The 20,367-nt window shown below is 42.3% G+C and overlaps 3 protein-coding genes across 8 annotated transcripts in view; 2 read left to right on the forward strand and 1 right to left on the reverse strand.

Moving 5' to 3' along the window:
- Window positions 1-1,180, forward strand: part of baiap2l1b (BAR/IMD domain containing adaptor protein 2 like 1b) — a 31,011-nt gene extending 29,831 nt beyond the window's left edge. For all 3 annotated transcript variants that reach the window (XM_029436956.1, XM_029436957.1, XM_029436958.1), the window contains exon 14: window positions 111-1,180. In XM_029436956.1, the coding sequence (XP_029292816.1) occupies window positions 111-183 (73 nt within the window). In that variant the 3' untranslated portion in view covers window positions 184-1,180. The remainder of the gene's footprint in view (window positions 1-110) is intronic.
- Window positions 1,178-6,407, reverse strand: bri3 (brain protein I3). Its single transcript, XM_029436960.1, has 3 exons — window positions 5,830-6,407; window positions 4,800-4,908; window positions 1,178-2,500 (listed from the first exon to the last, which is right to left on the reverse strand). Exons 1-3 carry the CDS (start codon window positions 5,972-5,974, stop codon window positions 2,368-2,370), a joined length of 387 nt encoding a protein of 128 aa, XP_029292820.1. The 5' UTR covers window positions 5,975-6,407; the 3' UTR covers window positions 1,178-2,367.
- Window positions 5,681-20,367, forward strand: part of tecpr1b (tectonin beta-propeller repeat containing 1b) — a 15,945-nt gene continuing 1,258 nt past the window's right edge. The window contains exons 1-26 of one of the 4 annotated variants that reach the window (XM_029436953.1): window positions 5,681-5,783; window positions 7,932-8,031; window positions 9,038-9,270; window positions 9,361-9,543; window positions 10,050-10,172; window positions 10,684-10,806; window positions 11,262-11,436; window positions 12,014-12,114; window positions 12,207-12,308; window positions 13,451-13,578; window positions 13,664-14,277; window positions 15,025-15,152; window positions 15,262-15,417; window positions 15,764-15,913; window positions 16,090-16,247; window positions 16,827-16,954; window positions 17,512-17,605; window positions 17,713-17,809; window positions 17,895-17,974; window positions 18,059-18,115; window positions 18,197-18,371; window positions 18,853-18,988; window positions 19,156-19,248; window positions 19,335-19,441; window positions 19,601-19,720; window positions 20,365-20,367. The exon at window positions 20,365-20,367 is cut by the window's right edge and continues 138 nt beyond it. In XM_029436953.1, the coding sequence (XP_029292813.1) occupies window positions 9,046-9,270; window positions 9,361-9,543; window positions 10,050-10,172; window positions 10,684-10,806; window positions 11,262-11,436; window positions 12,014-12,114; window positions 12,207-12,308; window positions 13,451-13,578; window positions 13,664-14,277; window positions 15,025-15,152; window positions 15,262-15,417; window positions 15,764-15,913; window positions 16,090-16,247; window positions 16,827-16,954; window positions 17,512-17,605; window positions 17,713-17,809; window positions 17,895-17,974; window positions 18,059-18,115; window positions 18,197-18,371; window positions 18,853-18,988; window positions 19,156-19,248; window positions 19,335-19,441; window positions 19,601-19,720; window positions 20,365-20,367 (3,456 nt within the window). In that variant the 5' untranslated portion in view covers window positions 5,681-5,783; window positions 7,932-8,031; window positions 9,038-9,045. Of the gene's footprint in view, window positions 5,784-7,508; window positions 7,740-7,931; window positions 8,032-9,037; window positions 9,271-9,360; window positions 9,544-10,049; window positions 10,173-10,683; window positions 10,807-11,261; window positions 11,437-12,013; window positions 12,115-12,206; window positions 12,309-13,450; window positions 13,579-13,663; window positions 14,278-15,024; window positions 15,153-15,261; window positions 15,418-15,763; window positions 15,914-16,089; window positions 16,248-16,826; window positions 16,955-17,511; window positions 17,606-17,712; window positions 17,810-17,894; window positions 17,975-18,058; window positions 18,116-18,196; window positions 18,372-18,852; window positions 18,989-19,155; window positions 19,249-19,334; window positions 19,442-19,600; window positions 19,721-20,364 lie in introns of those variants that run through there. The other 3 variants (XM_029436952.1, XM_029436955.1, XM_029436954.1) reach the window with 3 other exon arrangements.

Below are 20,367 nucleotides of genomic sequence, written 5' to 3' on the forward strand. Positions count from 1 at the left end.
CTCTCTCTCTCTCTCTCTCTCTCTCTCTCTCCTCTCTCTCTCTCTCTCTCTCTCTCTCTCTCTCTCTCAGAGACGTGCACTCATCACTCATCTCATGCTCAATTTCACAGGGGAGGGAACCCATTCGCCACAGTCAGGCTACGTCCAACAGTCACCAACGACCGCTCCGCACCGGCCATCTGATTCGGTTCCTCATTTCCACACACCCTCCATCCCACAGCATCTTGTCAGCCTTCCTGTGTCATCTACCCGATTGGTGCAGCTCTGTCCTGCCTTTGCTGTCCAGCAGCTTCTCTGTCATCTGGATGGAACCAGACAGAACTTGGCCAGCACTGAGGAACAAAAAATGCCATTTGAATCTGTGATCCCCTCACTGCTGCAAACTCTCACACGGAAGTATTTTGGGACTGTTTTATTTTACAGAACGGATGCTCATATATTTAAGATATATATATATATTTTTTTTCTGTCTATTTTTGTCGCTGTTTGTGGTGGTGATGTCTAAAGGACCACATTCTTGCCTGCATTTGAGAAATGGATGAATAAAAATGCTCTAAGAAAATACTGCAACGTATTTATGCTGTTGATGTTGCTTGTTCATCGTCAAAATGACTGTTAGAAAGCTTTTCTGTTGCCCTTGACAGTATAAGAATGTACTGTAGGACCTCCGCATTTCACCCTTAAGGTCTTTATGGAAATGTTGCATCTTAGACAACACTTCGCTTCATCCGGAAAACGGCTCACACGTAATCTTTTAAGTCCCTCGTTTAAACAGATGCTATAACTATTGTCTAACTAACATAACTTTTTTGTGGCGCTAGACAATTGGGGACTTTTGCCTTAATGACACAAACATAACTCCTGTAAAAAATAATTTACCTGTTGTAGTCATCACATTGTGGACAATCACCTCAGTTGCTTGACAGTGCAGTCATTTCTGCTTTAATCATTACACACAGCATTTTAAGACCAGTGTGCATTTTAAGACCAGACCTTACTAGAATTTGCTGTATGAAAAATAAAGATGTATTCTTCAATTTGCAGTTTAGTTTGTCATCAAGCACAAGTTATCTACACAAAGTGTTTGAATGTTATGAATGACTGAACAGTAACAGTATATCTGAGTGTATTTAATGTTCATTGAAGATTTAAAAAAAGAATCAAATCAAGCAAGAAGTCAGACATGTAGCATTCATTTTTTTAATTACAGTAACTCATATATAAAAAGTAAGAACCTCAATCATAAGAGCGTGCGTAGTATGTTTTCTAAAGCAAGATGATTTATTTTAAATCACTCCCACCTAGTTCTATCTCTTTTTCTTCTGCCATGGAGAGTTATATAACATCTTGCTGCGATGGAAGACGTAGACATGGACATACTGCAGATACAGGGACAGTCTCGATTGATTGTCTGGTTGGGAGGAATGGGGCAGGGTGACTTGTCACAGAGTACTAAGATAAAAATCCAGAGATTATACACATTGAGAGAAGTCTTCAGCTATTACTCTCAGCATGCTTCCTTGAATGAAACTCTGCATATTAAAGGAGAAGTCTTTGACAAAAGAGTCCTTTTAAAGTAGGTAAAAGTCAAACAGTGATTGAGGTTGTAAAGTCGAGGGCGTTTCAGATTGTATGTACCTGAGGTCTGCATTGGCCCTGGAAAAGCCCAACCCAGCAGAATAATCATCAAAAAAACAGTCAGTGCAAATATGGCCCCAAGAAATAATATCAACTAAAAAGACAAAATGGTGCAGGCTTTCTGTCTGAGACAAGTCCATTGTTTCAGCCGGGACAGTTCACGTCGAAGGATCTTTACAAGTTTTTTTGTAAAGATATTTGTGTTATTCCCTGTGACACACTGAGCCAAAAACAAACATTTCATTTACATTTCTGGAAAAAGCTGATACATCAGTGATCTACATGGATGCTGTGTTGAGTACAATGTTACAAAGCACATGTGTATGCAGTGTGCCAGCAAAAGAAAAAACTCAAGCACAAGTGTCTCAGTTAATGTTTTTTCTTGAATAAACAAAGGAATCTGCTCAGATCCTTGGATAACTGAGCTAAATCTACAGGAGAAATCATGACTGGTGGAATCTCTGATGATCACTCAGCATGTAGTGAAGGCACTGACAACAGCTGGACACTTACATATGCTAGAATATATCCTCAACTACATGAAAATAGATTTCTACATGTGCCTGTAATAAAACATAAGTCATGGTAATATCTTCTTGATCATTTCTTGTACAGAACAAAACAGCAAATATGCCATATGAAGAAAAGAAAGTCACAGACACAGAAATGCTGGATCACGTGTGTGTCGTATGTATGGGCGCACGAGCAGGTCCACGTGGTTTGGTCCCGCTAGCCAAAGGTGGCGCCACAGTTGGGACACCTTCTCTGACGCAGTGCGAAGCAGAAGAGGAGACCCAGGGGGAAGAAGAAGATGGCACACATGATCCCCAGGCAAGTGAAGTCATCCTCCAGGACACCAACTCTGCAACACACACACACACACACACACACACACACACACACACACACACACACACACACACACACACACACACACACACACACACACACACACACACACACACACACACACACACACACACACACACACACACACACACACACACACACACACACACACACACACACACACACACACACGATGAATAACTGAAAAGGCCTACTGGGGACAGGCCTAGGGCCCCTGGATCACAACGTCTGTATGAAGGGATTGTTAAAGTATCTTGATGGAAAGTCAAACACAAAGAGACACAAAACAATCACAAAGAGATACAAACAACTACAAAGAGACACAAACAACTACAAAGAGACACAAACAACCACAGAGATGCAAAACAACCACAAAGAGACACAAACAACTACAAAGACACACAAACAACCACAGAGATGCAAAACAACCACAAAGAGACACAAACAACCACATAGATGCAAAACAACCACAAAGAGACACAAACAACTACAAAGAGACACAAACAACTACAAAGAGACACAGACAACCACATAGATGCAAAACAACCACAAAGAGATGCTAACAACCACAAAGAGACGCAAACAACCACAAAGAGATGCAAAACAACCACAAAGAGACACAAACAACCACATAGATGCAAAACAACCACAAAAACAAACCAAAGAGACAAAAAAAAACAAAAAAGGTCACAAATAACAGGAGAGACATAAAAAACTTAAAGACACACAACACAACCACAAAGAGATGCACAGCTGCAGACAGGATGTTTGTGGTTGTTCTGTGTTGTCTTATAATCTGGTAAAAGGTTACTCAGCATTTGGTTTATTGTACTTCTTAGTGTTTAAAGATCTTTAGAGGAAAGAAAGTACAATCTAGAAAGGGTTTTATGCCTTGTGGGACATCAAAAAACAGCTATCTTGATCTTCAGAACATGAAGCAGCTTGTTTTGAAGGAGTTTTAAAAAGGCAGAGCAGCTTTAACCCACAGTCACAGTGAACAAGGTGCTAACCACCGTCTCATGACTGCACTGCGTCGATCGGCACAGCCAGTAAATCTGCTGGAGGCCCCGAGAAGGAATAAACAAATGACATGTATCAAACTAGACCCTAAAGAGATGGGAAATGAAATCTCCTTTGAAAAGTGCTTACTGCTAATGCTGTGATTGACTCTCACATAGCTAAGGATTTTTGACTATTGGAGTGTAAATATAATATAAATAATCTTGATGAATATGTCTTGATTGCACTGATAATATTAGATTCTGCTGAGCTGATGACCTGCGTTTAAAAATCACTGTAGCTCCTAAAACAAGGCATTCTTGCATAAGCTGACAGTGTTTGGCACGATACCACACTATGTGCTGCTGTAAGTATTTACACAATTTATTTGTTCGCTGGTGCCAGGAACTCACTGACCAAGGACCAACACTTTTTGTTGAACATGCTGTGGACATACCCAGCATAGCTACTGGTGTGCATGTTATCACAAAGTGTCAGGGAGCAGCATATATTACGGTAACTGTGGTGGAAACGATCCGAAAAAATATAGGTACACAACTCAACAAAATATAAATCGCATAGTTCTAGTTGCTTTTAGACATTTCAATGTGGAAAAGTTACGGTACATTAAATATATGCAAGTGCCTGGAATTGATATACTGAATTGTTCCTTATTCAAATACAACCAGTGGGCGGAAGAACATCTGGTTTGGTTTTTTTATGAACTGTGTCACGGTGTAGCCGCCTTGACCTCAAATCATCTGACTGACAGGATGTTGACTCAGGCACAGTGAAACCATCTTCCAAAACTGAAAGTCACATCCCCTTAACATTAGGTCACACAGTAGGCTAGACAACATGCATGCAGGGACAATGAAAACACACATGTAGAAAGTATAATTTGGACAGAAACTAATGACTTTAGCCTCGAAAGAAACCCTGCTCAGAAAACGTCTTAGTCACAATAAGCGCATGTTTAACCATGTGCTAATGTACAGACCTCACTGTCCGTTATAATATACACTCTAATAGTATGCATGTGTGAGTTAAGGTTTTGTCATATGAGATCATTCACAATAACACCGACTTTCTGACGTAATCACGTCATATTTAATTGCCTGTTGATAAAATAAAGGCATGAATAGTAAATAAAATGTATACAGTATATATTACGATATGCTTTTTTTTTATGTCATATCATCAAGACATCAAATCATTATCTCAAAAAAGACCCTGAATTATCATAATTGTTTTAGGGCCATATTGCCCACCCCAAGTGTGTGTGTTGTCACCTGCAGGCAGGGCAGCCTCCCACCACCACTACAGACGGTTGTATGATGGTGTACGTCCCAGGGTAGGGCTGCTGGGCTATGGCAGGGCCCATTTGAGCTGCTGGGTATCCTGTGGTTGACAGAAGGAAATGGCATACGTGTTATTGTGGCCATTCACTGTAGAGAACAACATTAATAATTAAACAAACTACCATAACATGTTTTCATTTGTGTGAGTGTGTTTGTAGGGAAGTTCACGGGTCCATTTCACTCTCAGGTCATATTGATTTATTTGTTTACCACCTGTGTCTATCTGCTTAAACACCTTAACCACGCTTGTCTACAACACAATTTTTTTCTGATCATTGTAGCTGTACATATAGGTTACATAAACACCGTTTCATAATAATTATCCTTTTCAGTTGTAGCAACAGGCTATTTAAATCTACACAGAAGACAAAGAACATGTGGCTCAGCTAACAGGAAACTACAAGAAATGAGACTTCATTGTAGGACAGTGTAACTTCCTTGTCATTGCAGCTCTTACACAAGCAGTCAGATGATGACTGCCTGCTTCATTCAAAGCAGACACATGGTGTACAAGGGCTGGGGTTACAATAGCGGAACTTGTGTTGTTGCACTGTTGCTAAATCTGCATCATTAACATAGTTCACATTCAGATTATGTGTTGACACATAATCTGACTATAAAGTGCATTAGTTATTTGTGGCATATTTTGTCATTCATACTAAAACAGGTCAGACACAAATACCAGACACCGCTATTGCCGTACTGCGCATGCGCAACATTGGAGCACCTGATAAACGAAACTTATTACTCTTTCACGGTTTTTTTAAGTAAAAGTCTCAGACTCACTGGTTCAAATAGTGTCCACTTGAGACAAAAAGACTCAGAGCCACAACAAAACGTTAAGCTTTCCTTTATACGAAGACGGAAGTGGGCAGCAGTGACACCACTCTTCCCGTCTGGGTGCTTTACTTTCTGGTAAATATGGACCATGTACGTGTGCGACGTAAACTGGGCTACTTGCCTTGACCGTGCGGGTACTGGTAGGGCGGCGGGGCCGGCGCGGGAATGGCCCCATAGCTGTGCTGCGGCGGGCCGTACTCATAAGTCCCTGGGACGGCGTGGTAGGCGGGAGGTCTGTCCTGAAGAAGAGGTTTGCTGTCCACCATCTCACCCAACGTGATGCGTCCTCAAGTTGTCTCGTTCTCTCTGTCCTTAACTTAAATCTCCAGCAACAGAAATGGCCAAAACGGAACTCCGGTTACTTCGCTTTTATTGTCCGAAAAGCTGTGAGACGTTGGTTGACACGTAGTTGCGACAAAAACAAGGAAAAGACGCTGCGCAAAAATGAAACTTCTTCCCTCTCCATGCGCCAACTTTGTCCCCGATGGCGCAACAACCCCAAATATTTACCAAATGTCCACTTAAATGGCAGGAATGGTCTGGTAATGGTTAACTTAACTCCATTTCCCTCCTCGCAGTTGGTCCTTTGGTACCAAAACAACAGGAATCTGTCATCACAGCGCCGTTTAACACAGCTGGAACTCAGAAAGGCTTTTCCTTTCTGTCTGGATTGTCACAAGAGAAGAATCATGTGATGAGCTGCTGTAGCGCCTCTGCGCACTGAAAGGCTTCTTAAAGCGACAGTTCATGCAAATAAAAGGTTCAGTGCTGCATGCATGCAGTGCACTGCAAAGTCAGCACACCATTACATTTCCTCCCAGTGCAGACTGGTTTTAATGTCGGCCTTCACATATTGCAGTCACAAGTTATTAGGTTATTAGTTCATAATGTGTTTGAGTAGACCTTATGTGTGGCGGGGAAACGTGTTTGTTCACACTGTGACTTACATAATTGTTGTCCTCATTATGAGTGGGTAACCCTTAATGTTGCATAATATTGGATTCACGTCCTCCGTCAACATCCACGTTGTTCAAAACAACACTAAAGCATGCTTGTGGATTAATATAACTGTTGCATGTTACTGCTTTAGATGTTTATGGTTGTGCTAATTTAACTCCTTTTATATACTGGTGGGTAGTTTATTGTACAGCAACGCATCATATTCTATATGATCATCGTTTGATGGTAGCGCCACCGTCCTGTGAGAACCACTTATTTCTAAAAAGTAAAGTTAGTAATGTAGTAAATTCATGTGCTCCTGTGTTTTCAGCTTTGTCACGATGCATTTTACAGCTGATCAAAGAGGGTTTTTGAATAGTGTATTTAGCTAAAGAAGTAAGATAATTATTTTCAACCTTTAAAGGAACACTCCATCCTTAAGTTTATCAGACATTTTTAAATCACCAAATCTGGAGATTCGGGGTTTAAAATGGACAGGAAGGGGATGCAAATGTGTAATCTGTAAAGTAACTAAAAGTAATAGCTGTCAGACAAATATAAAGTTACATACAATGGAAATACTCAAGTAAAGTAAAAGTACCTGAAATGTGTACTTAAGTACAGTACTTGAGTAAATGGCTATATACCATCCCTGCAAAACATCGGTGTTATTTAGGAAAGTTGGTCATAAATAAAAGTTTCTGAGCACCACTTGCACATTTTCTTTTGTATCTTGATCTTGGTTAGTGATGACATATTCCAAACTGTAGCCAACAAGTAAAACCAACCTTGCGCTTCAATAATTCATCTGGCACTGAATAAATTATTGAAATATGCGCGTCAATCAGCAGCGGTCGTCGGAAAGAAAATACCAGGAGCTCATCGCGGTCCACCAATAGCAGAGAGAGATCCACCACTCCTGCAGAGTTTCAGCCAATCAGAGCAGCACTTCCTCCATTTCCTGTTGTGAGCTCGGGAGTTAGACGGAGCATTCCTCTGGTCCAGAATGTAAATTAAATACCACAGCCGAAATGTGCATGGATGACTTTACTTTTCTTCTCCAAAGCTGTGGCTCCTGCTAGAACCTCATATGTAAGTAATAATGATGTGTTTGAAAGTCTCCGAGGGTTGGCTGCCTGCTGCCTTTAACCTGGAGACACCCTGTAAACAGCTTATAGCCGACTTTGCGGCATACGGCTCCATATCAGATATCTGTGTTTTTACGCTATGCATGCTTTATCTGCCTCTGTTGTTTTTTAACATGGGGGTTTGAATGTGTCCTAGCATGGGCCTCGGAGATGGCAGGTATCGGCTGTTGCACCTGATGTCATGTCGCGTGTGTTGATATTCCCTTGACAACCGCGGATCGGATACCAATATTCAGGTAACGTTCGGCTGCTGTAAGAGCCCACGGTGTTTGTGTGTACGTGTGTGCGTGAAGCTCAACTGCAGGCTGTAAGGTACATGAAGTTAACTCTATGAAATTGCAGTATTATTAAAACTATGTGATGTGATAGGCTACATTCACTCTTTCTTTGCAGCTTTGTATTTGAATTAGAGAAGCTGGTTTAGGATATATCACGTAACTGTACATTGCATTTAAATAAACCAGATAAAGGCCTGTTTGATTTGATAGCAGTAGTCGAAGCATAGTGACTGTCAATATTGTAGCGGATTAGTATCAGTCTATAAGAGTCAAGTGAGGCAGCCAGAATAAACATGAGACTTCCGGTATGACATTTCAAATTAAAAGCACACTGCCAGGCTTCTAAAAACTAAAAAAATCTAAAATAAATGTTCAACATTTTGAGAGAAAGTACGATTTCCAACAAACAAAACAAAATTGGGGGATATTTTATGATTTAATGTCAGAATTCAAGACTGAAGACAACACTTTAAGATTAAAAATAAAAATAATTTTAGGGTAGGAGTGCATCCTAGACTCAAATATAATTGTTTGAGGTGCTCTGTGGATAAGGATACCCGTAGACAAAGGAGGTTCGCAAGGTTTGCGGTTTGATCCCCAGCTCCTCCTGTCCACATGTCAAAGTGTCCTTGGACAAGACATTGAACCTCAAATTACTCTTGATGGTTGGCCAGCACCTTGCATCGTAGCCCGAGGCAACAATTTGTGCTTTTATCCAAAGCACTTTACAATTGTATTTACCAATTCTGAAAATAAAATAGAAATGACCCCTGAATTATACAAATGTATTTCTTATTATGCAGACTACCAGAGTGGGAAAATAACTATTCAAGGAGGAATCTAAATGTAAATGCAGCGTTCACTCTAGGTCATATCTCTTCAAGATATCAATAAGGCTGAAGTGTACAGAGTCATAAAATGAATACCAGACAGCATGGAGTGTTATCTTGCTGTCTCCCTTCAGGGGCCATCATGCCCATCACGCTGCTGTGGGCCGTGGATGTGTATGGCAGAGTGTACAGCCTCTCAACAGCTGGCCAGCGCTGGGAGCGGGCAGACGACCTGCTGCTGGAGCTGAAGCGTGTCACAGCAGGGAAGGGGCGCTGCTGGGGCATCGGCTGCGACCACCATGTTTACCTCAACATGATGCCCAGTGAGACCCCCATCCGCTACCGGGAGGAGACCTATGAAAACCAGGTCGGCCCCAAGCTGTATGTTGACCCTCTGACTATGTTGTCGCTTTATATCGCTTTTGCTAAAGTGTTGTTGCTCTCGGTGTGTTTTCAGAGGTGGAACCCCGTGGACAGCTTCACTGACACACTGCTGCCCACAGACCGGTGGCCGTGGAGCGACGTGACCGGGATGAATCCTCAACCGCTCCACAGCTTTCAGCTGCCCTCCCGCAGCTGGGAGTGGGAGGGGGACTGGTATGTGGATCAGACCTGCGGAGGAGAACCCAGCCAGACTGGGGTAAGAAGTCCTTCTCATTTATTTCTTTGCTTCTTTATATAACTGTTTTATTGTGTTTTATGTCATTACATATTGATATTGTGCCTAATATGCACTTCCATACATTTTGCTGTTCTAGAATTCAATTCAAGAGTTTGTTCTTTTATTGGCTTTCTTTTTGCTTTTATATGAGATCACATTTTATATTGACATCTTGTTTGTTTATAGATGTGGTATTTCCTTTACTTAAACTTAACCTGCTTTGTATGAGCTTATTTCTCATATCCATAATCTTACTCAATCATATATGGACTTTATATATATTATATATATTTATTTACACTTTCATCTCCTTCTGTTTATGTATCGGCTCATTGCAGCTTGATATACAAAAGAATTATGTAAACTTTGTGCCTAAGCAAAAAAGTGCTAATTATAAAAAATATTGTTTCTAATTTTGATGAATGAAATATAAAATGTCGTATCCTACTCTACTCTATTGAGGCTCTGTGTGTGTCTCTCTTCAGGGCTGGGAGTACGCAGTCGATTTCCCGGCCAACTTCTCCCCGGACAAGAAGTGGAACTCTTGTGTTCGTCGCAGGCGGTGGATCCGCTACAGGAGATACACAGCACAAGGCACCTGGGCGAAGGTTTGGATGCTCTCTTAGTTTTACACATCTGTAAGATTTAAGGATGGGACGATAAAAAAGCACAATAAGTTCATAAGATCGTAGTGAATTTCCATTATCGGGATAATCCTGAAGTCACATGAGTGACTTAAAAAATAGAGCCCGATTGTAAAAATACAGGAATCATCATTTAAGAAAGAACAGACGCACAATGTTGCTATTTATTTATTTGTTATTTATTTATTCATTTATGATTACCTTATTTAAGATTTTTAGTTTGTTAGTTTTTCACTAAAAAAAGTTGTGTGTCAAATCTGTGATGAAATAAAAATCTGTGTTTCTTAACTAAATGTAAGGTTAAGTAACTTCAGTAGGTTTTAGTGTAATTTTAATATGATGATTATCTGGATAATATCCAGAATCAAAATTATTTTAGCCAGGATAATTGTGACATGAAAAGTTGATATCGTCCCATGCCTAGTTAAGTACAGGTCCGACTGAAGATTCAAGCGAAGCCTCTATCTTTCTGCAGACCCCCCTGGACACTCCCAGGAAGCCCCCGCTGCCGCTCTGTGACATCAGCTGTGGTGGCTGGGAGTTGAGTGACCAGTCTGGAAGGTATCCCTACCTCTGGGGCGTGTCCCAACAAGGAGAGGTCAGTCTATTGGACCAGCAGTCATGTGACAAAGGTTTTAGAGCATGAAGTACACCTAGCTTTCTCCACATTTAATATGTTCAACTTAAAGGGATAGTTTGGATGTTTTGAAGGGGGGTTATATGAGGTACTTTTCCATAGTCGGTGTATTACCTACAATAATGTGATGCAGCACTGAACCTGCCCTGCTGTTGTTCCCTGTACACAGTGCGGTTGAACACTTTATTTAGTTTTGCCTAATATGAGATCAAATGCTGCAAATATGTGTCTCAATCAGATACAGGCAGCTGTAAGTGCAGTTTACTTATCATCTCTGGCCACAAGAGGGCAGCATGACTTCATATCATTTACCTAGTCAACCTCAAAGGTCCTCTTGGGCCAATGAACTCCTGTGTACAAGTACAGCAGGCTATACTGTATCCTACACAGTTCATTCTTATGACTTTCCCCTGCAGGTGTGGTTCAGGGAGGGCATCCACCCTCGGGTGCCAGAGGGCTCCAGCTGGGAGGAGGTTGAAGTGCCCAAGGAGGTGGCTCAGTTATCTGCAGGCCCTGGGGACCTGCTGTGGGCTTTACTGTGGGATGGGAACCTACTGGTCCGTACTGGCCTCAGCCTGGACAGCCCGACTGGTCAGCATTCACTATAGTTCACATTTACCTGACAAAATATGTGTTTCCCATTATCGCCCATCTTTGCTCCTATTTTTTAAATTTTCTTTATTATTAAGATAATTATTTATTATTTTTCTTCTAGATTGCTTGTGATTTTTGTGACTTTATGATCTAATTTCTCTGGATTAGAGTCGTAAATGGTCAGATCAGTTTTCGTTGTTACCGAATCGTAGTGTATGAGGTACCTCTTCAGATATATTGTACCTGAGAAATCTAGGCAAGAGGACGCAAATCTTTTAAGAAAAGGTGGAACTTCACAGTTATCCAAGATAGACCATCAGTTTGTTGTCATGTGGAAACAAAAGAACCCCCTACACTATACTACCATACAAAGATTATCTGCAGAAATACTTCTTTTACATTTTTCAAAAGTCAAAACAAGATGGTTTAAATGTCATTTGAACAAAAGGTGCCATTAAAGCGAGTACATTTGACAACACATAACTTAAACTACCACAGTAATGGTGACAGCTTGCTAAGATAAGGTCTTGCCTTCATGCTGTGTCAGTAAACATCAATCGTTTTCTTCTATCAGGCACATCGTGGGTAGAAGTGGAATCCCCCGTGAAGGAGATTGAAGCGCTTCATGTGGCTGTTGGAGTTAGCGTGGTCTGGGTGGTCACTAAAGACTACAAGGTGAATCACTACTCCTCACATGTGTAAAACTCTGACTAGCTGTTGTCCATTGTGGCGGTAAGTAACATATCCGTGTGTTTGTGTGTTTCAAGGTGTGGTACAGGCGCGGCGTGAACTCTCACAACCCCTGTGGCTCCGGCTGGATCAGCATCGGAGGGGAGATGATGGTGGTGGACGTAGGACTCAATGACCAGGTTAATCACTTCATCAGCACACCTTTATGATGAGAGGCTAGGCCTTATCACAATGTAGTGACTTTCCCCTTTTAAGGTATAATTCAAAAGGCAACAGATAAGTCAACTGCATGAAGTAGTTGTGTGTGTGTGTGTGTGTGTGTGTGTGTACAACAATGGAGCTATTCCATTAGTTAAGAAGAAACTATTTAGGTATATCTCTGCAACACAACACATGGACGTTTTTGACATCTCACGTCAACACTGTTACTTCTTCACATTCTGTTAATAAAGTCAGTTAATCTTTTTCATGTTTTAGACATAAATTCCGACCTTGTTTTACACATTGTCAGACACCAAAAGAACAACAATCTCGCTTTTTTTTGTCAGTGACATTTTCTTATTGAGAGTATAATTTAGCATTAGCGTTCCAGCCTTGTTTCTACTGCACTGTAGCTGCTTCCCCTCTGACCGATTCACTTTACCCTCAACTTTGGAATCTGGTTTCAGCACGAGCCAGATCAGTGCTGGGGTCGTGGCAGGAAGGCTTTCGCTCTGTATCTCACTGCTGAAGACTTTGCTAGCACTGCAAACCTCCATCTCACACCTCCTCGCCTGTCTCTCACCCCTGCTCTCCCTCCCCCAGCCCTCCTACCTCTGGCCTCTAGTCCTGCCCCGGGGTTACCCTGTAACACGAGTACAGCCAGCCGTTCCAGCCAATGTCCCAGCAGTAGCACCTCAGGCCCAGCCTTATATATCCCCAGACTATATTCCTTCTGGCGTGACATATGGAAGACTCCCTAATTAGAAGCTGGCCAAGCCGTCATCATCATATCCCATATTTCATATTTCAGGGCTGATTATGGATATGGCTTGTGTGAGGTGGCAGGCGCCAGTGTTACAGTATATGGCCTTATAAAGTAACAGCTGCCTGTGTCTTACTAGTGCCACTCATGAAGTGAATACACGTTAATTCTATTTTATTTGACATTCATTGTTCTGCCACATTTATCCTTTAGTTTTTAGTGAAATTCCTTCTTTTGATTCTACTGAGTGCATTTATTGAATGGCTCAAGCACTAACATGTATGTGGGTGTGCGCCTGTGACTGTAGCCTTTCATCTTTGTTATTCTACATTGTTCATCAATCTCTCTTTCTGTCAGGTGTGGGCGGTGGGTGAGGACCGCGGCTTGTATTTCAGGATGGGTGTGACGCTGTCTGAACCGAGCGGGAGCGGCTGGATTCCTGTTTCTGCCCAATGGGGCAATAATAAAGAGTTTATCCCCCCCAGGTCTGTATAAATATGGAGTTAAACCTTCTTGTGTAATCCCTGATTATATGTCTTATTTGTTCCTCTGTCCACATGTGTTTAATAGGAAGGAGTGTGAGTTTGGTGGCCAGCTGACTGAAGCCTCACAAGGCTCAGTTCTGAGCTGCACTGACTCGGACTCAGAGTTGGGTCCTACTGACCCGCAAAACAGCACTAAAGAAGCTGCAGTACTGGAGGCACCAGCCTCCTCTGTCGTCCCTTTAGGGAAAGACGACACACCGACGCCTCTCCTGAAAACAGAGGACACTCCCTCAGCCTCCCAACAGGATGCCCCCAAACCATTCATCCCTGCGAGCGACAGCTTCATTAACAGCCTGGTGTCAGACCGCGACAAGACTTCCACTCCCCAACTGTCCATCGCAGAGGTAGCGCAGGAAGAAGTCGTGGAGCCGTCCCCAGCCCCGATACTCCCGACCCCTGATACTGCAGGGCACGACGTCCCCTGGATGAATGTGGATCTAGAGGGAGCAGGAGGAGCTCGATGTGCGCAGGCGGCGGGGCCTTCGTTGGGCGAAGGCTGTGCTGCTGCCACCTATGCCCTGGGGACTCTGGAGACCCCTCAGGGTGTTGGGGAAGAGGACGCACCAGTGTGGACCTGGATCTCTGGTGGAGGCTGCGATGTGGATGCAAGTTCTCAGATCAGCTGGCTCAGTCCCACAGGTATATGGACAACCAGTATGCAGTAGGCCTGTCACAATAACACTTTCGCTGGATGATACATTGTCCCAGAAATAATTGCGATAAACAATATTATTGTCGTTTTAAGGACATTTTTTGGTCACAGATGTAATGATAATATAATAGCATAATAATGCCAGTACACCTTTTCAAAGAAGAAGAAAAATATTCAGAAATTTGAAATCAGTTACTAAATAAATAAAACATAAATAAAACAAAACAATAAATACAATTTTGTACATTTTGCACATTTTGCACAGTGGTATAGAGAGGGGGTATAACAACATATTAGCTACAAGTGTTGTATAACTGACAACAACAATACTTCCATCTCAATCGGTTTAAACCCAAAATGTTCCCACACCGGATCTGTGGACGATCAGTTGGTAACGTAATCCTCGTGACGGCTCTACTATACAGTGACTTTAAGAGTCATGTATTTACCAAATGAACGATTACATTTACAATTCCTTTTAAATAGCAACATCTGCAGGTGTGATGATGGCCAAACCCCTAATGGGAACCTGAACTTCATCACACACAATGTCACATATTTGGTCATATTTAATGTCAGTTTATATCTGTATATCTGTGTTTGAATGTTGTGCACTGTGTGTCTGTGTGGGCTTTTACACGTATAGAGATGTACTGCATGTGTCGTCTCTATGTCTGTCTGTCTGTCTGTCTGTCTGTCTGTCTGTCTAAACGTCTGAATTGAATGTCTGTCAGGTCCTCTCACCAGCTCTCTGTCACTGACTCCAGTTCAGTCAGCAGCCTGGAGCAAACAGCAGCAGCAGCAGCAGCAGGAACACAAACACAGAGAGGAGATCAGCAAGAAGCCGCTGGAGAGAAGCCACGTAAGACAGCCTCTGTTTGACACTTCTTTAACTTCTCCTTTCTGTCTTGGATTGATCATATCTCCTCTCGTGTCTATATGCTGTCACATCCTCCCGTTTCCCTTGCCAGTCGGTGTGGGTGCGTAAAGGTGCGTTGCGCTGGTGGAGAGACTGGAAGCCTCAGCGCTGGGTGGATGTGGGTGTTGCGCTCGAGCAGTCCACCAAGTCTGATGGCAGGAAGGACAGTATTTTCTTTGTCTACTACACACAGTATGACGAGAAAAAGGTTGGTTTTGCTGTTAGAGGAATACCTCACCCCCAAAATGCAACAGTAAAACTAAATCAAAACATCCATTTACAAACTCTCACAGCTCGTGCAGCGTAATCCAAGTCTCATTCATCCAGTCGTATCCTCACTACTTACCAAACACGTGCGTTTTTGCTAAAACTTTACTATTTTGAACAATATTGCTTCTTCGTTCACCGACGAGGCGAGAAAAGCAATGTTTTCTTCACTAATTCAAGGTAACACAGGGGGGTCATTTTGGGGGTAAAGTATTCCTTTAAATGATGGTCCGTTAAATTCTCAACTTTCTACTGACTCATCACACTTTCTTGTCTCTTTGTCACAGTACCTTCCCGTGTTTATAAATGAAGTGACGGCGTTGGTTCCAGTGCTCAGGGACTGCCACTATGCCTTTGCTGTGTACACGGCCCAAAGGACCAAACAGAGGTGGCCTCTGGTACTGGCAGCACAAACTGAAAAGGACATGAATGACTGGGTAACAATTACACAGAACATATTCTTTAAAGCACAAAGAGCATGCAGCTAAGGTGAAATTGTATCCTTGTTCATTTTTGATCTTTTACTTTACTAGTATTTACATTTACTTGCTAAAGCCCATTGCTGATCACGTTCCCTGTTGTTGTTGTTTCTGGGTCTGTTCTATGTGTTTAGTTGTGCCTGTTGTCTGACTGTTGCTGTGAGTGTCGAGGGATCACAGGTCCCCCGTCCAGACACGCGCTGTGGTCCACAACCTCAAAGGGAGACATCATGGTCCATGAGCCGTCCTTCTCCCTGGAGGCCCCTGCACACACACTGGCCTGTGACCTCATGTGAGACACATAGTAAACTGCCTGCCTGCATTTCCTTTATTTCATTCTCTCTTTCTGGTAGATCTGGTTTCACCTTTTTGTGTCCACATGGTCTTGACAGGGTTCGTACAAAGTCTTGAAAGTTTGGAAAATGCTTAATTTGAACTGTTACGTTGTCAAAGTTAGGAATATACTATTATTTTAATAATTTAAATGAAACAATCCCGTCGTCATATTTGTTTGTTGTATGTTGACACGGAGCAGCATTAGTCGTGATCAAAACATACAATCAAAGTGAATCTGAATAACTGGTAAAGAAAACAAAGTGATCGCTGTGGGTGAAAAAGGAATTCTGGAAACTTGAAAGACTTGAAAAGTGCTTGAATCTTACTCTTGAAAGTCTGTACCAACCCTGTCCTCATTCTGCTACATGTCATTTGTCCCTAACATGCTAACACACCGCTCTGCATGCTGAAAGTTGGTACTATATTTGCTCCCGATGTGCCAAATCTCTTTCATACTGTGAGCGGCAGCTCTTTGTCTCTGTGTGCTAACAGTAATGTGGCTAACGCTGGGTGCTTCCGCTGTATGGTGCTGCAGGTTCTGGCGGCAGGTCCCGGGTCACCTGCGCTGTGTAGAGTCTAACAGTCTGGGTCTGGTGTGGGGCATCGGGTGGGACGGCACCGCCTGGGTCTACAGTGGGCGCTATGGGCAACAGCCCACCCCGGGTAAACTGACCCATATGTTTCCCACAAATTGAAAAATAATTCAGATATCATCTCCTTTTAATAGTCGTATGTACAAACCATTGATGGGTCCTTTAAATGACCCTTTTGTGGTCCAGTAGTTCTTCTCAGTTTTTCATGTATTTATTACTACTGTCAAAATTATTAATTAGTCGATTAACATAAAATTAATCTGTGACCATTTTGACCATCATGTAATCATCCAAGTAAACATGGAAAGTATTTGGCTCAGTTCTCTTGAAAGACGAGTTATTGTATTTGATATTTATACGCTAAATGCTTGTTCCAAAATCTATTATTGGTACAATAATCTCTCATGAAAATAATTGGCTGCAAAGCTGTTTATTTTAAATGTCAAATGTATGTCACATTTCAAATGAATCATTAACTTGCTTACACATAAGAGAGAATACATCTTCCTGCTAACAGCTTGTAGTTTCATGTGCAATTGCTTAAGCATCTGTTGCCGCTGTAGAGACATGTGTGCAACTTTTTATTTGCTAGCATTAGATTGTTGCACATGTTTATGTTTACTGCAGGAGATGCAGTTCAGCTGCACCAGCAGACTGATACCAGGAGTATTCATGTGTATGAGAATCAAAGATGGAACCCCATGACCGGATATACAGACAAGTAGGAACACTTCATCTTTTACAGCCTTTCGGTCGATCTTGATCTTTGTAGTTCAAAGGTTGTTTGACAGAACTTCTAAAACATTCACTTTTTTTTTTTGTCTCCAGAGGACTTCCTACAGACCGCGCTATGTGGAGTGATGAGAAAGGACTGGAGGAGTGCACCAAAGGAAACACACACCCGCCCTCTCCTCAGTGGTCCTGGGTAGGTGATATTGAAAGTTCCTCCTGCAAACGCATTTAATGTCATGTGTCATCACCAGCTAATCTCCACCACCAAACTGTTTCAGGTGTCGGAGTGGGCTGTGGACTACAACGTTCCTGGAGGGACAGACAAAGAGGGCTGGCAGTACGCGGCAGACTTCCCTGTGTAGGTTACTATTATTTCTCAGGATGTTAAATCAACATATGAAAGAGAGGTGTGCCATTTGTCTGACTGATCTCCCTCCTACAGGACGTTTCATGGCCACAAAACCATGAAAGACTTTGTCAGGCGCAGAAGATGGACGAGGTGATCAAACACTCACATATTTCTGTTCTTTGTAACTCACAGTTTCTTTAGCATTAAAACAATGACACATTCTGCGTACAGGAAGTGTAAGATCGCATTAAGAGGTCCATGGCAGCAGGTCCCACCCATCCGTCTGAGTGACATCTCTTTGATGCCATGCCTGGCCCAGAGCAGCATGGAACAGGTCCCTGTCTGGGCCCTCAGTGATAAGGGAGACGTCCTGTGTCGTCTGGGAGTCAGCACGCAAAATCTTCAGGTGAGAAACTTGCTGAAAAACTAATTTTGACAGTAAACATTTACAATTACTTTTAGATCTTTAAAAATGTATTACATGTGAGTGCAGCAGGAAAGATCTCCAGATTTATTTAATGCTTCTAGATCTTAGATTCTTACATCATAATAATCATTTTATTTATAATTCTGTTTTTTATTCTTCATACTGAACCTTTGCACATGATTTGGACAATTCTGCCAATTTTCTAACAAAACTAAAACGCCTAAAAACAGCTTTTTCATTTAAATGTGGATATATTATTCATATATTTTATTATTATTATTTTTCTTTCATTCTATATTGATGTTACACTTTCTTTTTCATTTTCTCCTCGTATGTTTATGTTATGCACCAAAGCAAAACCCACTTGGCAATAAAGCGGATTCTGATTTTAAATTCATCTCTTCTCTGCAAACGTTACTGAAAACACTGCTCTCTAACTGCAGTGTGTTTGATCTCACAGGGCAGCTCCTGGCTGCATGTGGGCACGGACCAGCCCTTTAAATCGATCTCCATCGGTGGAGCCAACCAGGTGTGGGCCATCGCCAAGGACGGAGCTGTGTTCTACAGAGGCTCCGTGTCCCCACAAAACCCTGCAGGTGGGTTGAAGATGTTAATAACGTATCTCATCTGCACAGACAAAAGGTCTAAATGCTCAAATGGAAATCTGTAATGTACTGTATGCAGCATAAAGACCATGAAGGTTTTATAGTTTGAGTTCATGCACCAGGCAGTAAACTTCCAGCGCTCTCTCGGCCCTCTGCAGGAGAATGCTGGTACCACATCCCGTCTCCCCCCAGGCAGGCGCTCAGACAGCTCTCTGTTGGGAGGACCTCCGTCTTTGCTGTGGATGAAAACAGTGAGTAGCAGCAAACACTAAATCTTTACTTACTTAGAACCAAAGACTCTTAAAATCCAGTAAACACCTTTTTTTTCTCCATGTAGGTAATTTGTGGTACAGACAGGGTCTCACCCCCAGCTACCCTCAGGGCTCTGCCTGGGAGCTCATCTCTAACAACGTCACCAAGGTCTCTGTGGGACCGCTGGACCAGGTCAGTACAACCACAGATTCTGTGAAGTAGACAGGAAGACAGGCCAGGAAATTAAGTTGTTACTTTGTGAACACTGTCTTTATCAAAACCACTAAATCAGCCATTAGAAGGCTTCAGGACTGTGAGGAAGGGGACGCTCAGTGCTGTTGTTCTCTCCAGGTGTGGATCGTAGCAGATGGAGTTCCAGGTTTTCCTTCGGAGACCACTGGAGCTGTCTGCCACAGGCTGGGGGTGGGACCCATGCAACCCAAGGGCCAGTCCTGGGACTATGGTATAGGGGTGAGTGCATGATCATTAAGTATACCTACCTCTCATTCACAATAATAATACCAACAGGCTTGGGCAGTAACGTAATACATCGAACAACGTTATGCAATTAGGATATAAAGAAAAGGTAACTGTGTTCTGTTACAGTTAAAAACGAGACGTTATCAGATGATGTCAAAATGGGGATTATTAGCCGGATTACAATTTATTTTTGATTATTCACACACACTCACCATGCCATCGGGATCCATTTGGGGTTCAGTATCTTACCCAAGGACACTTCGACATGCTGACCACAGGGGCCAGGGATCCAACCACTGCATTGGTTTGGGACTATTTTCAGCGGCGGACCAATACACGTTTGGTGCATATATGAAACAGTAGAATGCAAAGGTTGAGTAACAAACACCAACAATGTAGCTTCACATTGTACTGTATTTATTTGTGGTCCTTTGAGTCTGAGAACTATTTTTGAGCAGGACACAGCCAGTTTATTTAATTTGTCATTATTTCATCCTATTTATTAGATTTATTGAACAGGGTTTAAACATGTTTACAGTATATTGCTGCGTTTTAGTGCCCTCTGGTGCACAAGTTAAGTAACGTGCAAGTAAGTAATTTATTTTCTTTCTCATTGATGTGTGTTTGACTTCCAGGGA

This window comes from Cottoperca gobio, chromosome 8 (assembly GCF_900634415.1).
Source record: "Cottoperca gobio chromosome 8, fCotGob3.1, whole genome shotgun sequence".
Classification (NCBI taxonomy): Eukaryota; Metazoa; Chordata; class Actinopteri; order Perciformes; family Bovichtidae; genus Cottoperca; species Cottoperca gobio.